The sequence below is a fragment of the Canis lupus genome, chromosome 21, assembly GCF_011100685.1.
Source record: "Canis lupus familiaris isolate Mischka breed German Shepherd chromosome 21, alternate assembly UU_Cfam_GSD_1.0, whole genome shotgun sequence".
In the NCBI taxonomy this organism is placed as follows: Eukaryota; Metazoa; Chordata; class Mammalia; order Carnivora; family Canidae; genus Canis; species Canis lupus.
The window spans coordinates 22,785,010-22,801,506 of record NC_049242.1 but is presented as its reverse complement, the minus strand read 5'-3'; the positions used below and the strand labels follow the sequence as shown (position 1 = coordinate 22,801,506).

General features: G+C 34.9%; 1 protein-coding gene across 6 annotated transcripts in view; it reads left to right on the top strand.

Moving 5' to 3' along the window:
* UVRAG (UV radiation resistance associated) overlaps nt 1-16,497 on the top strand; it is a 313,277-nt gene that overhangs the window by 135,499 nt on the left and 161,281 nt on the right. For all 6 annotated transcript variants that reach the window (XR_005375642.1, XR_005375643.1, XM_038568582.1 and 3 more), the window contains exon 7: nt 10,973-11,078. Coding sequence is in view for 4 of the 6 variants with exons in the window: in XM_038568582.1 (XP_038424510.1) it covers nt 10,973-11,078 (106 nt within the window). In the remaining 2 variants the exon portion in view is untranslated. The remainder of the gene's footprint in view (nt 1-10,972; nt 11,079-16,497) is intronic.

Below are 16,497 nucleotides of genomic sequence, written 5' to 3'. Positions count from 1 at the left end.
CTGGGTCAGAATTTTTTGCAGCATTTAATTTTTTTTTCTAATCCTTTAAATATTGATGTTCCTTAGGATTCTGTTCTAGGCTCTGTTCTCTTTCATTCTCACAGTCTTCCAAAATGATCTCATTCACTTTCATAATGTTCATAACCATCTGTGTGCTAATGATTGCCACATTTTTGTCTCCAGCCAAGATCTGTCTCCTAAGCTCCAGATCCTTATATTCAAGTCATATTCAACACCTCCTCTTGGATATTGAACAGGCACCTCAAACTGAAGGTAGAATTTCTTTTCAAACTGCTCATTCTGTATTCCTCATATCAATAAATAACATCATCATTTTCGTGTTTCCCCAAGTTGTATACTAGCTATCATTTTTTCCCTTTTTTCTTTGCAGTAAAATTTATATACAATAAAATGCAGAAAATTTAAGTTTACAGTCTGATGAGTTTTGACAAATGTACACACCCATGTTGTCATCATTCAGTCATGATATAGAATATATTTCATTATCCAGGAAGTTTCCTTATACCCCTTTGCCAATCATTCTTACACCCTCACTCCCACCCCTGGCTGAGTTAAACCCTTTTCTTATTGCCTCTTCATTATTAGCTTTTCCTGTTCTTGAACTTCTTATAAATGGAATCATATGGTGTACTCTTTCGGTTTCTGACTTTTTTTGTTCAACATAGTTTTTGAAATTTATCCATGTTGTTGTATAGATCAGACGTTTATTTATTTTATTGCTGAGTGATATTTCTGTACATATACCACAATTTGCTTATGTATTATCTTATTGATGAACATTTGAGTTGTTTACACTTTTTGGCTGTTCTGATAAAGCTATTAGGGAATATCCTTACAAAAGTCTTCTGTGACCATGTGCTTTTATTTATTTTTTTATTATACCTCAGAGTGGAGCTACCTACTCATATGATAGGTGTATATTTAACTTATTAGAAATTACCAGTTTTGTAATAGTTAAACAGTTTTACAGTCCTACTAGTAATGTTTGCAAGTTCCACCTTTTTGACTCCTTGCCATCATTTGGTAGTGTCAGTTTTGTAAATTCTAGCAATTATAGTGGGTTTATACTGGAATATCATTTTGATTTTAATTTTTAAATCTATGATGAATTGTGAAACACCATCTTGTGTTTATTGGCTATTCTTATACCCTTGTGAAGTATTCAAATATTTTGATAATATTTATTGGGTTTGTATTTTTATCGCTGATTTGTGAAATTCTTTGTGTATTATAGATACAAGTCCTTAGTCATATATATATGTATATATGACATTTTTTCCTACTCTGTCTTGATATTTTGTTTTTGAAATAATGCCTTTTCTCAAATTTTGCTAAAATATGTTATATCAGGTTTTTATTTTATGGATAGTGCTTTTTGTTTCCTGTTTAGGGAATCTTGACTAACCCAAGGTCATAAAGTCATGAATGTATTTTCCTACATGTTATTCTAGAAGTTTTATAGTTTTAGATTTTACATTTAGTTTTTGATCTATTTCAGTTTAACATTTTGTGTATGGTGTGAAGTAGAAATTAAGGTTCATTTTTTCCCTCCATGTCAATATCCAGTTATTTCAGTGTCATTTTGTTGACAAAACTTTTCTTTCCCTAATCAAAAACTAAAGTGATTTTATGTAATGGGTCTTTTTCTATCATCTGAATTCTTTTCCATTGATTTATTTGTTTAGACTTCTGTAACTACTACTTTATAAAGTCTCTCTTTGTGATAAATCATAAAATCTGGTAGTGTAAGCTCTTACTTTGTTTTTCTTCAACATTTTCTTGACTATTCTAGGACTTTCATATTTCTATCAATTTTAGAATCAGCTTGTCAATTAAAAAAGAAGACTGCGAGGGTTTGGCTGGAATTGCATGGACTCTAGATACATTTAGGGGAGACTTGACTTCTTAATATTGAGTCTTCCAACCCATGTAATTGTTATAGTCTATTTTTTTTTTTTTTTTTAGGGGCTTTTACATTTCTCTCAGCAATGTTTTACAGTTTTCAGTGCACAGGTCTTTCACATCTTTTATTAGAGTTACCTAGTTATTTGTTGATATCATATACAATTACCATTAGGTTTTTATATGTTAATCCAGAATCTTGCAGTCTTGCTAAACTTATTTATTAGTTTAATTATGAATTTTTTAAATTTTTATATGTGTACAATAAGGCATCTATGAATAGCATTTTTGCTTCTTTTCTATATTTATGATTTTTTAATTGCCTTATTCCAGTGGTTTGGACCTTGGTTAAAGTCTTGAATTAGAGGGCTGAAAGTGGGCACCTTTTCTTGTTTCTGATCTTAATATGAGGTGTAGAATTTTTTCGTATAAAACCCTCTTTGGGGATCCCTGGGTGGCGCAGCGGTTTGACGCCTGCCTTTGGCCCAGGGCGCGATCCTGGAGACCCAGGATCGAATCCCACATCGGGCTCCCGGTGCATGGAGCCTGCTTCTGCCTCTGCCTGTGTCTCTGCCTCTCTCTCTCTCTCTCTGTGACTATCATAAATAAATAAAAATTAAAAAAAAAATAAAACCCTCTTTGTATTAGCTGTGGATTTTTAAAATAAATTCTTCATCAGAGGAAGCTCTCCTTTTTCCTTTGTTGGAGATTGTATTTTGGGGGGTTTTGTTTTGTTTTTGTTTTTGTTTTTGTTTTTTGTTTTTAATCACTAAAGCTATTGAATTTTATCAGATGCTTTCTGGGAGGCATCTTTTGAGAGCCATATGGATTTTCTTCATTATTTTGTCAGCATTGATTTTCAAATGGTAAACTAACCGTGTACTCTTCAAGTAAACCTATTTGATCAAGATGTGTATTATTCTTTTCATACATTGCTGGATTTGATTGGGTTACATTTTATTAATGATTTTTGCATTTATGTTCATGTGTGATATTTGTAATTTTCTTTTTTTTTTAAAAATTTTACTTATTTATTTTAATATGATAGTTACACAGAGAGAGTGAGAGAGAGGCAGAGACACAGGCAGAGAGAGAAGCAGGCTCCATGCACCGGGAGCCCGACATGGGATTCGATCCCGGGTCTCCAGGATCGGGTCCTGGGCCAAAGGCAGGCGCCAAACCGCTGCGCCACCCAGGGATCCCTGTAATTTTCTTTATCATGTTTTGGTATGGAGATTATACTGGCCTCATAAAACAAATTGAAAAGTGTTTCCTCTTCTTTGAAAGATTTTGTTAAAACTGGTATAACACCAGTGAAACTCTCTGAACCTAGAGTTTTCTTATTTTATTTTTAAAATTTACTAATTTTTTATTTTTTTAAAGATTTTAATTTATTTATTCCTGAGAGATACAGAGAGAGGCAGAGACATGGGCAGATGGAGAGGCAGGTTTCCTGTGGGGAGCCTGATATGGGACTTGATCCCTAGGCCCTGGGATCATGACCTGAGCTGAAGGCAGATGCTTAACCACTGAGCCACCTAGGTGCTCCTATTTTTAAAATTTAAATTCAGTTAATTAACATAAAATGTATTATTGGTTTCAGAGGTAGAGGTCAGTGATTCATCAATGTTATATAATACCCAGTGCTCATGGCATCAGGTGCCATCCTTAATGTCCATTACCCAATTACCCCATCCCCCCAACAATTACCCCTCCAGTGACCCTCAATTTGTTTCCTATGATTAAGAGTTTCTTAGGATTCGTAACTCCTCTGAGTTCGTCTTGTTTTATTTTGTCCTCTCTTCCCCTATGATCCTCTGTTTTGTTTCTTAAATTCCACGTATGAGTGAGATCATATGATAATTGTCTTGCTCTGATTGACTTATTTCTCTCCAGTTCATCCACGTCATTGCAAATGATGAGAGTTCATTTTTTTTTTGATGGCCGAGTAGTAGTCTATTTTATATATGTATATATATATATAATAGACTACTTCCTTTCCCTGCCTCTTCCCCCAATAGCTGCCTTTAGTGCCGTAACAGTCCAGTCCCACAGCAGAAGCAATAACTCGCATATGAAGTTAAAAGGAACACTGTGAAAGGGGCGTACCTTCGTGCAGCCAGTTCTCTCATCAAAGACCTATGCATTTTTACGATTTACTTAATAAACTGGGATTTTCAGACAGTAGGAAGCTTTTTCTTTTTTTTCTTTTTCTTTCTTTCTTTCTTTCTTTCTTTCTTTCTTTCTTTCTTTCTTTCTTTCTTTTTTCTTTTTTCTTTTCTTTTCTTTTTTTTTTCGCAGTCCCTTATCTGGTTTCTACATGGAGGACTAAACTCATGCTTTTAGCTAAATGTGGTCTTTGCCGACTAAATTTAAGACGCAGCGGTTTAAGAGATTTACATACTGATGTAAATCTAGTAGGGAAATAAACAGTTGCTATAAAATGTGGTTCTGTAATCTTTGTTAGTGGTTTGTAGGCATGATGCCATAGATTTCTAGAGTAAGGAGTGCCTTCAACTGTCTAAAATAGTCTAGAAAGATCTTTGAAAAGGTTGTGCTTGAACTGCCTCTTTAATGGACTCAGGAGTATTCTTATCTGTAAGAGATGGGGAAAACTCACAGGCAGGTAGATCAGCTCACTCAAAGGCACAGAAACAAGAAATGGCATGGTGTGTTTGGAGAATTGCTGGAAGCTGAGCATACAAGGGTAAGAACTGTCAGGAAATAAGACTGGAGATGTATGCTGGGACCACATTAATTACAAGGGGCTTTCCTTGCTTTTAAATTTCTGTAGAGCCAACTTTGTGAGAGAATATTACTATCAAGAGAGTGTGTACACATATATTCCCAGAGCGAGAGGCAATAGGATGGAGTATAATCGCTGTTGGATTCCATAGGATCCTCGAGGAAGTTGCTGAGTAACTTATCTCATGAGCAAACTAGCTATAATGAATTGAGGATAACTATCAGGCAATTTCTGAAAGTACAGATTATATCATGAATATTTTTAGTGTCGTCGTCGTCGTCATCATCATCATCATCATCATCATCATCATAATGTTGACAGAGGGATCGGTAGATCCCTAATAAAATTAACCTTGTGTATAGGATATCTTTCAGGTTAGGATTAGTGAGTAATTTTTAAAAACATATAAAATATACAATTACCATTATGTAATATATATATCACATCTTCTTTATCCATTCATCTGTCGATGGACATCTGGGCTCTTTCCATAGTTTGGCTGCTGTGGACATTGCTGCTATAAACATTGGAGTGTAAGTGTCCCTTCAGAACACTTCATTTGTATCTTTCAGGTAAATCCCCAGTAGTGCAATTGCTGGGTTGTAGGGTAGCTCTATTTTCAACTTTTTGAAGAACCTCCATATTGTTTTCCAGAGTGGCTTGTACCAGCTTGCATTTCCATCAAGAGTGTACGAGGCTTGAACCTAGAGTTTTCTATGTGAGGGTGGTTTTAATTACAAATTTAGTTTCTTTAACTGATAATGATGATTCAGATTTTCTAATTCATTTGTTTGTTTTGGAAACTTGTGATTTTTTAAAGCAATTTGACTATGTCACCTACATTTTTTTTTTAATTTTTATTTATTTATGATAGTCATAGAGAGAGAGAGAGAGAGAGAGAGAGAGAGGCAGAGACATAGGCAGAGGGAGAAGCAGGCTCCATGCACCGGGAGCCCGACGTGGGATTTGATCCCAGGTCTCCAGGATTGCGCCCTGGACCAAAGGCAGGCGATAAACCGCTGCGCCACCCAGGGATCCCTGTCACCTACATTTTTAAAGTTTTTGGCATATTACTCATAATTTCTTAATAATTCCCTTTTAATATCTGTAAGATCTAGTGATGTCTTTGCTTCTGTTCTTGATGTTGGTAATTTGTTTTTGCTCATCATTCTTTATTTCTCCTCTCCTCTCTTTTCACATCTACATCATCCTTCTTGTTCCTATTTTAACTTAGAACAATGCCTAAACTTTTCCTAGGGAGGCTGTAATAACCACACACTAACCTTCCTGTTTACAGTCTTGTTTCTGTGTTCCATTTACCTTATTACAGGAAGAAAGATCTCTCTAAAATGCAAATGTAGTTATATCTTTTCTAGCTTGAAACCTTGTTTCCTAATACCTTCAGAAAAAAAAAAAATCTATGCTCTTTCCTATGGAATACAAAGCCATCAATGATAAGGTGTCTGTCTCGATAGATACCTGTCTTTTTTTTTTTAATTTCTCCTTTTTATCTCTTCCCATAGGCCATAGGGAAGTATACTGCTTTTCTAGGGATTCTGATTTGTCCTTCTTCACCTAAAAGCAGAATACAGCATTTCAAAAGTGATATGATCAACACTAAGTAGACAAAAATTGTCTCCTAACTTCTCCTTTACTGAGATGATTGTTAATATTTGCTGGATATGGTCTCAATATTTATTATTTACTTGGTATAATACCTTTTATTCAGTATATTTTTATTTTCACAGCACTATCTCACCTCAAAACATTATTTTAAAGTCCATTTTCGATTTTACTGTTATTTCAAAGCATATTAAGTAATAGGGATGCATCTATTTTCTCCAGAGTACCTATCAGATAACTATTTGATCCTTCCTCCTCAAGCCTGTGATAATGATTTTATTTCAGCTTGGCAGTGTTAGTGTTGGTATTCGACCTGTCACCAGATGACTAGATGATGTATATTTCTTTATACTATCATTTCATAGTTTGCAAAATCAAGAAACATTCCTCTGAAACTGCCTAGCTGGTTTGGAAGTAAAGTAGTTGTTTCTTTTCTTGTCAGTCCTTTACCTCCTCACCCCCAGGGGAATCGGGATGCCCCATGTTATGTTTAAAAGCCTAAACACATCAAACTTTTATTCTTCTGTTGAGTTTGAAAGGGGGACGTTATTAGCTCTGTCTTGATGTAGCAGGGGCTCTGAAAGTCTATTTGGATAACACTGAAGATTGGAGGAAATGTGACTCTGTCTGTGTGTTTTAAGCCCCTAAGGTAAGATCAGAAAGCGTCTGGGGCAGTGAGAGCCAAATAGTTGAAGTCATACATTAATTATGGTCATGAATCATTTTTATTTTTAAAGTCTTTACCATTTGACAAGGTTGTTTGCATAGTACCAGTGAGTTTCAGGCAGCATTTTCCCCCCTTTTAAAGTAACAGGCTATTTTGTTGATTTCTGCTCTGAGTTGATAATGCCTATTATTATTAGAATTCTGATAACTTTTTTAGTAAAAATTGCATGTTTCCTTACTTGATTGGTCTTCATTTGATTTTTGTTTTGATATAATATTTTAAAGTTATAAATATAGAAAACGATCACATTAATCTTTTAGAGTCTCCAGTTGATATTGGTAAAAAATAATCAGATCTTGGGACTGAGCTTTTATATTCAGGAGTTAGTTGACATTCACTCTGCAGAAATATTTTGAGTGCCTCCTTTGTGCCATATTCTGTTCTAAGCACTGGGAATATATAGAAAAATACGAGATTTTTTTTTTTTTCCTCAGAAAGATCTAGTAGGGAAATAAACAGTTGCTATAAAATGTGGTTCTGTAATCTTTGTTAGTGGTTTGTAGACGTGATGCCATAGATTTCTAGAGTAAGGAGTGCCTTCAACTGTCTAAAATAGTCTAGAAAGATCTTTGAAAAGGTGCTTGAACTGCCTTTTTAATGGACTCAGGAGTATTCTTATCTGTAAGAGATGGGGAAAACTCACAGGCAGGTAGATCAGCTCACTCAAAGGCACAGAAACAAGAAATGGCATGGTGTGTTTGGAGAATTGCTGGAAGCTGAGCATACAAGGGTAAGAACTGTCAGGAAATAAGACTGGAGATGTATGCTGGGACCACATTAATTACAAGGGGCTTTCCTTGCTTTTAAATTTCTGTAGAGCCAACTTTGTGAGAGAATATTACTATCAAGAGAGTGTGTACACATATATTCCCAGAGCGAGAGGCAATAGGATGGAGTATAACCGCTGTTGGATTCCATAGGATCCTCGAGGAAGTTGCTGAGTAACTTATCTTATGAGCAAACTAGCTATAATGAATTGAGGATAACTATCAGGCAATTTCTGAAAGTACAGATTATATCATGAATATTTTTAGTGTCGTCATCGTCGTCGTCATCATCATCATCATCATCATCATCATAATGTTGACAGAGGGATCGGTAGATCCCTAATAAAATTAACCTTGTGTATAGGATATCTTTCAGGTTAGGATTAGTGAGTAATTTTTAAAAATTGAGGTAAAATTTACATACATTGAAATGCATAGATCATTAGTTTCAATTCTTTGTATAACGGTGTACCCTCACCCCAGGAAAGATATATGCTGCATTTCCATCACCTCAGGGAGTTCCTTTGTTCCCCCTGTTCTCTACCAATCAATCCCACCCCACATAGACAACCAGCTGTCTGGCTGAACTGTGTATACGTGGAATCATACAGTATGCTTTCTGGCTTTTTTCACTCAACATCATGTTTTCGAGATTCATTCATATTGTTATGTGTACCAGTGGTGTCTTCCTTTGTATTGATGAGTAAAATTTCATGATTATACCTCAGTTTGCTTATTAATTCTCCCTTTTGACACTTGTGTGGTTTTCTATCAACAGTCTTCTATAAATCTTCGTGTAGACATATGTTTTTACGTTTCTTGAGTAAATGCTTAAGAGTAGAAATACTGGGTCATAGTTTAGACAGATGTTTAACTTTATAAGAAACTGTTTCCCAAAAGTATCCCAAAAGTGTATTCTTCTACACCTTTACCAGCAATGTGGAAAGTTAAAATCGCTCCACAACCTTGCTAGTATTAGGTGTTGTCATTTTAATTGTAGCTATTCTAACAGGTATGAAGTGGTACCTCCTTATGATTTTATTTTATTATTATTTTTTTAAAGATTTTATTTATTCATGAGAGAGAGAGAGAGAGAGAGAGAGAGAGAGGCAGACATACAGGCAGAGGGAGAAGAAGCAGGCTCCATGCAGGGAGCCTGACGTGGGACTCGATCCCGGGACTCCAGGATCACGCCCTGGGCCAAAGGCAGGCACTAAACCTCTGAGCCACCCAGGGATCCCCCTCCTAATGATTTTAATTTGCATTTTCTTGATGACCACGACATTGAGTACCTTTCCCTGTACTTATTGGCCATTCTTATTTCACCTTTGTGAAAAATTTTATTTTTTTGCCCATTTTTAATTGAGTTGTCTTTTTGTTACTGATTTATAAGAGTTCTTTATATACTCCAGACACAGTCCTTTGTCAGATTGATGTTTTGCAAGTATTTTCTCCCAGTCTGTGGACTGCTTATCATTTTCTTAATGGCATCTTTAGATGAACAGACATTTTTTATTTTTGTTAAGTCCAGTTTGTCTATTTTTAATTTTATGGTTAGTGCTTTTCATGCCTTCTCTATGAAATATTTACCTCCCCCAAGATTGCAAGATTCTCTGTATTTCTTCTATAAGCTTTATGATTTTAGGGTTTATGTTTACAGTGCTATCCTTGAATTAATTTTTTCATGTGCTGTGAGGTAAGGAATGAAATTAATTTTCCTCCCCTATGTTTATCCAGTGTTTGTTTAAAAAACTTTCTTTTCTCTATTAACTTGCTTGGGTTCCTTTGTCCGAAATCAATTGGCCATATATGTGTAGCTTTATTTATATAATCTTTACTCTGTTCCATTGATCTTTGTTTTGATCATTATGCTAGTACCATATTGTTTTGATTATGTAGTTTTATAAAAAAAAAAGTTTATCTTGGTTTATCTAGAAGATTCTTTGCTTTTCTGTATAAATTATAGTATCAGCTTTTTAATTTCTAACAAAAAAACGAAAGCCTTTTGAAATTGGAATTGTGATTATGAAACAATCGACCCATATATAGAAATATAATGAATTTCTGTATATTGACCTTGTATACTGTGACCTTATGAGTTCTAGTAGTTGTTTTGTAGATTACTAATGGAATTCATTTTCATTATATGAAAATTATGTCATCTAAAAATAAAGACAATCTGACCATTTTTGCTGTGTATATGTATAAGAAATATATAAACTATATTTGAAAACCAAGAGACTAAGAAAAACACACACTCATAATGAAAGCAAAAAAGAAAAATAGTTCTTGATTTTTTCAGTGTTCCTGTTTCACAGTGGCTGCTGCTGCTTTAACTGGGGTTATTGTTAATTCTTTTTTTTCTTTGTGTATACCCATAAGTAATATTTATTTATTTTTTTTTAATTTTTTTTTAAACTTTTATTTATTTATGATAGGCACACAGTGAGAGAGAGAGAGAGGCAGAAACACAGGCAGAGGGAGAAGCAGGCTCCATGCACCGGGAGCCCGATGTGGGATTCGATCCCGGGTCTCCAGGACCGCGCCCTGAGCCAAAGGCAGGCGCCAAACCGCTGCGCCACCCAGGGATCCCCCCATAAGTAATATTTAGCCTTGTTATGAGTGATATTCTTCTGGTGACTTTAGCACTTAATTTCTCTGGGCCTCAGTTTACATCTTTGTAACATGATAGGGTTCAACCAGATTATTTTCTTTTTAAAGATTTATTTATCTATTTGAGAGAGATGGGCAGAGAGAGAGAGAATCTTCAAGCAGATTCCCCACTGAGTGCAGAGCCTGACTTGGGGTTCCATCCCTTGACCCATGAGATCATGACCTGAGCTGAAACCAAGAGTCAGGCACTCAACCAACTGAGCCACCCTGGGTCCCCTCAACCAGATCATTTTCTAAGGTGTCTTCGAGATTCCTGTGAGTTTGCCATTTTAGCTCTCAATATATCAGATGGGGCAGGCGGGCAGGAATAGAAAGGATGTTTTTAGGGTCTGTAGTAATCCCTTTTCTTTCATTATAAATATGCTAGGGAATTATGAAATGATCAGTTTGAGTTTATTACTAATTCTGTTTATCATGGAAGGTTTGTCCTCATTTTGTTCCATTTACATTTGTTACTCTGTGTTAAGAGTTATGGTTAACTCACTTAAATTTTTCTGCAACTTTTATTTCTAGGCTTCATAGAGCCCAGTGTGCAATTAAACAGACTCAGGTAACTGTTCAGAAAATTGGAAAGGAAATTGAAGAAAAGCTAAGGCTCACATCTACAAGCAATGAACTGGTAGGTTTTTAAATATATTTACTTGTTTAGACTCCATGATTTCTAAATGTGATCATTATATTCTTCTTATTAGTAGTTAATTTTTTTCAAAAAGCTTTAGGTAGTTATTTTTTCTTTTAATGTTTTGCTGTGACTTATATTGGCATTTCAATGTTAGAAAACACTTTCCCGTCTCCTGATAATGCAACATGCAAAGTGCCTGCCTTTTACTGCTAGACAGAACTTCAGATTACGTACGATTACTTAGAAAATAATTAAAAGCTATTTTATTAATGCCTTGTCAATATGAACTCTAGACGTGAACTGTATAGTGAATAAGAAATAGCTGCCAGAAGGGAAAAAAAAGCCTTTAGGGACTAATTTCCTTTTAGAAGATGAGTTTAAAATTATTTGGAATGAACTTATTAATAGGATTGCTTATGGACAGTGTTCTCTTTTTTGGGAAAGATTCCTTTAATTAGGCATTTCCAAAGAAACAGAAGTTCTAACCCAAATGGACAGATTTAAGATATTAATATAATTTGGGGTTGCTTTATGCTCTTTCTAGTAGAAAAAATATATTAATTTTGGAATAAAGATTCTGTCTTTGTAAGCAGAATAGTAGGCATAACTAATAAATTGAACTTTTCTCAAATGAAGCCACATGGCTATGGGTAGCTTTTGATGAAATTTGTGCTATGGATTATGATAGTTAAAATATAATTCAAATCCTTAATTAAGTCTTAACTAAAAAACTTTTAAGTATTTGTTTGTACAAACTCATTCTCATAGGTTGGCAGTATCTTCCAGTTGTCATTTATAGCACTATCAACTTAGGAGAAGGCCTTTTTATCTCCAAACAAAAGTTCTGCATTACGGTGCCTGGGTGGCTCAGTCAGTTAAATGTCTGCCTTTAGCTCAGGTCATAATCCCAAGGTCCTGGGATCAAGTCCGTATGGGGCTCCCTGCTCAGCAAAGAGTCTGCTTCTCCCTTTGCCTCTCTCGCCACTCTTGCACTCTCACTCTCTCTTAAAAATAAATAAATAAAAATCTTAAAAAAGAAAAACTCTGTACTATCTTGAAGATTTGCCCAAGATAGTAAATTAATAGAACTATAGAAACACAATGTAGTTAACCACCAGCGCTGGAATTTGAAGTGAATGGGTGATGAATGGTTATTTAAACTATATAAAATTGTTGATTTTAACCCATAAATGGCAGTTTCATGTAATTCAACCTGATGTATAAAATGGCTAGTGCTGTACCTGGCACAGAGCAGACATATAAAATATGGTAGCTGCAATAAATATAGTAGTAATTCTTATTCATATGATTTTTCTTGTCTATGGAAAGCCTTCTGTTTTGGAGAAGCTGTTAAACCACCTCGTTTTAACTCAGGCTCAGTAAAGGAAGAAAACCCAGACCACAAATATATTGGAAAAGGAGAAAAAGCAGCTAATTTTAATCCTATCTGTAGTGTTTCTGTAGTGTTGAGAAATGCCACATTTTTAGAACCTTTGAGGAGAACTTGCTAGGTTTTCTTTTTCTCTCTTATTTTCATCTCCCAAGGCAAGACTGGGAAATTACTTATTTCATTAAATGACAGCATATGTTTTGTCTCAGTATGGAAAAATGTATGTTTAATCCTATTTTTCTAAAATATAAGTGGTGACACACAGAGCAAGGTGATAGAATGTATGAGTTTAAAGAGGTCAGGTTCATAGGTTCACTGTGTGTTTTTATGCTGCCTGGTCAACATAGAAGAGAATTGTTGATTTTTGAACTGAAAGTGAACCTAGAAATCATCTAGTTACCGTATAACTTCACTAAAACCACCTCCTCAGTACATTTTGTTCCCTTACCTGTTTTTTTCTCCATAGTATTTATTACCCTTTAACATGCTGTATACTTTTCATAGGTATTTTGTCTATCTCTCCTAAACTGTGTGAGGGGAGGGATTTTGTCTGTTTCTTCACTACTGTGTTCAGCAGTATCTAGAGAAGCATTTGACATAATAGATCCTCAGTAGATACTGAAGTTAGGAATGAATCTAGCATGTTAAATAACAAAATTCAACCAGGGAAATTTGAATTTCCACTTGGCTTTTTGATTCATGAATCAATGGGACATCAAGTAGAGAGGAGCAAGTAGAGAGGAGCTCCAAAGAGTCCTACAAAATGGAAGGTTTTTATAGAAGGATGGTAGGGCAAGAAAGTTATTAGCAAAAGAAAAGGATTGTTCTAGGCAAGGCCACCTTCTAGGGATAAAAGTAAGGTGTCTTATCATGCAGATTGCTTCATCTTTTTTTAGGGATGGAGAGGGCCAAAGGGGCAAACTTATTGGCACAGTTTGAAAAATTCCTGGCTGGCCAGATAAGACTACATTTCTACAGAAGGTTGACACTGCAGTTAGATTATTCATTAAGCAACTTGGTCTAAGCGACACCATTTTGGACCTGTACTTAGTCTTTTTATTTATTTTTTTAAATGAGCATTAAACCCTTACAAAAGGATGGAGAATGAGGCCTGAAGAAAGGAAGCAACTTTTCCATAATCATTTGACTAGAAAAGACAAATTTTGGTTTACTTGTCTTGTTTCAGGGAATAATGCCGTTTACTTGTTAATTTTCCACTCTAAGATTTATCTGTGGCAAATTAGAAACCTTTACTATTATGTTTTTTCCTCATTGCCTTCCTAATTGCTACAAGGTCATCATACTCCAACCCAAGCATTTTCAATTTTTAAGAATTGACTATAATTTTAACTTATGTATAAGCAGTCAGAAGGCATACTTAATGCCGAAAGAAATCAGATTACTTTGTAAGATCAAATGTAACTACCTCTATTATTACAAAGTGAGTTCATACTTGATGGCTTTTAAAGATTTAGCATCTTCCCATGCTATGTCAATAGCTAACATATCTTTGTGACATTTAATTATGTTTCTTATGAAATTTATCCTGTTGTCATTTTGAATTTTTGCTTATATATTATGGATTTTGTCAAATGCCTTTCCCGTATCTGTGATAGTTGTATTTTTTCCTCATGTTCTTGTATTATGATAGTCAAATACACTGATTAAACTTTGAATGTTGCATTCCTGGGGAAAGCCCCTCTTATTCATTTGGAATTATTCTTTTTTATGTGTATTGCCAGATTCAGTTTGCTAAAATGTTTAAAGGATTTTTGCATCTATATTCATGGGGGAATATTGGCCTGTTGTTTTGTTTTCTTAACAATCTCTGTGTCTAGTTTTGTTGTCAGGGTGATATTGGCCATAACTAATGAGTTGGGAAGTGTTTTTCCTTTTACTTTCTAGAAGAATATGTGTAGAATTGGAATTTTTTCTTAAATGTTTGGTAGAATTTACCAGTGAACCCATCTGGACCTGGAATTTTCTTCGTGGGTTTTGAACTAGGAGTTTAGTTCTTTAATAGTTGTGGGTTATTGAAATTCTCTGCTTCTTGAGTGAGCTTTAGTAGCTCATGTGTGTCAAGGATTTGTCCATTTCATTTAAGAGGTTAGTCTTTTTAATTTTAGCTATTCTCATGTGTGTAGTGTTTTCTTATTTTAATTTATAATTGCATTTTTATGATAAGCATTTTTCATATCTATTGGTCATGTGTATAATCTTTAAGAAGTGTAAGTTTAAGTATTTTTACCCATAAAAAAAACAAACAATGGGGCACCTGGTGGCTCAGTCAGTTATGTGTCTGCCTTCAGCTTAGGTCAGGATCCCAGTCTGCTTCTCCTCTCTCTTGTGGCCCCTCCCCCTCCACTTATGTGCCTGTGCTTGCTCTCTCTCTTTCTATCAAATAAATAGATAAAATCTTTGAAATAAAGAAGAAACTATTTAGATTTACAGAAAACTTGCAAAAGTAGTTCAGAGTTCCCATTTGACTTTCATCCAGTTTCCTCTAATATTAACCTCTTCTATAACCATGTTACATTTGACATAGTACATCATCAAACCAAGAAGTTAACATTGATACATTACCATTAACTGTGGGCTTCATTCAGGTTTCACCAGTGTTTCCACAAATGTCTTTCTTTTAAACAAATAGACTTTATTTTATAACAGTGGTAGACTTATAGAATTACTACAAAGATAGTATAAGGAGTATACCCTACAACCAGGTCCTCCTGTTATTAACATTTAACCTAAATGTGGTACATTTGTTACAATTAATAAACCTGTACTGATAAATCATCATTCACAAAATCCATGCTTCCTTCAAATTTCCTTAATTCTCACCTAATGTTTTTTTCTGTGCCAGGATCCCATGCAGGAAACTATTACAGTTAGTAGTCATGCTTCCTTAGACTCTACCTGGATGTGAAAATTTCTGACTTTCATTGTTTTTAATGACTTTGACAGTTTTGAGGATTACTAGTCAGGTATTTTATAGAACATTCCCTGACTGGGATTTGTCTTATGTTTTGCCATGATTAACCTGGATTCTGATGTCCTTTTTTTGGTCCAGTATCCAGCCCAGGATACCACATTGTATTCAGTCATGCTTTCCAGGCTTCTCTGATCTATGACAGTTTCACATTCCTTCCTATATTTAAATCACCTTTACTCATCACTGTTAATATTTACCTGAATCACTGCTTGGTTAAGGTAGTGTCCCCCAGCTTTATCCACTATACTATCCAAAGGACACTTTGGAGTATCCTTTCCATACTCAATTTTTTGAAAGCAAGATACTAAGTCCAGCCTTCACTCCAGTAAAGGGGACTTGTGTTCTACCTCCTAGAGGGGGGGCTGCCTACATATGTTATTTTGAATTCTTTGTGAGGAAGATTTGCACCCCTGCTCATTTATTTAATTATCCAGTCATTTACTCGTTAGTATGGACTTGAATATATTTATTTTATTCTTTAGGTTATAAACAAATACTATGTTATTTGTTTTCTTGCTCAACTTGTAGCATCAAGAGCTTTTTCAGGTTGGCTCCTGTGTCCTTTTGACATGGATCTCTTTTTTTATTTGTTTTTTAAAACACTTCCTTGGTTTCTGACACTATATGATCCAGGCTCATCTTGTATTTTCTCTGTCTCAGCCCTGATTTAGCCCTTTTTCTGAGGAGTCGTGTTCCTGTCATTGGGTAATGGTATTTAGAAACAAGAACTAGGCACTGGGTGCGCTTATAGCTATTGGGTTGTAACTACTTCTAGGCCCTCTCAGTGGACAGAGCTGATGTATATACAAGTATCTATGTCTATGTATGTATTAAGCTAAACATGAGTTTGTGCTAATACCTTCAACTATAACACCATAGAGTTAATTCTCACCCTACACTTTATTTGTAGTATCTTTTCTGTTAGTGAGAAGCCTGGCTCCCATTATCTGTAATTTATTAACTTATTTTTTCAGTCCTAGTATACATGTAAGTAGTTTCATATATTTTCCCCTTATTTTTAAATGAGATATCTG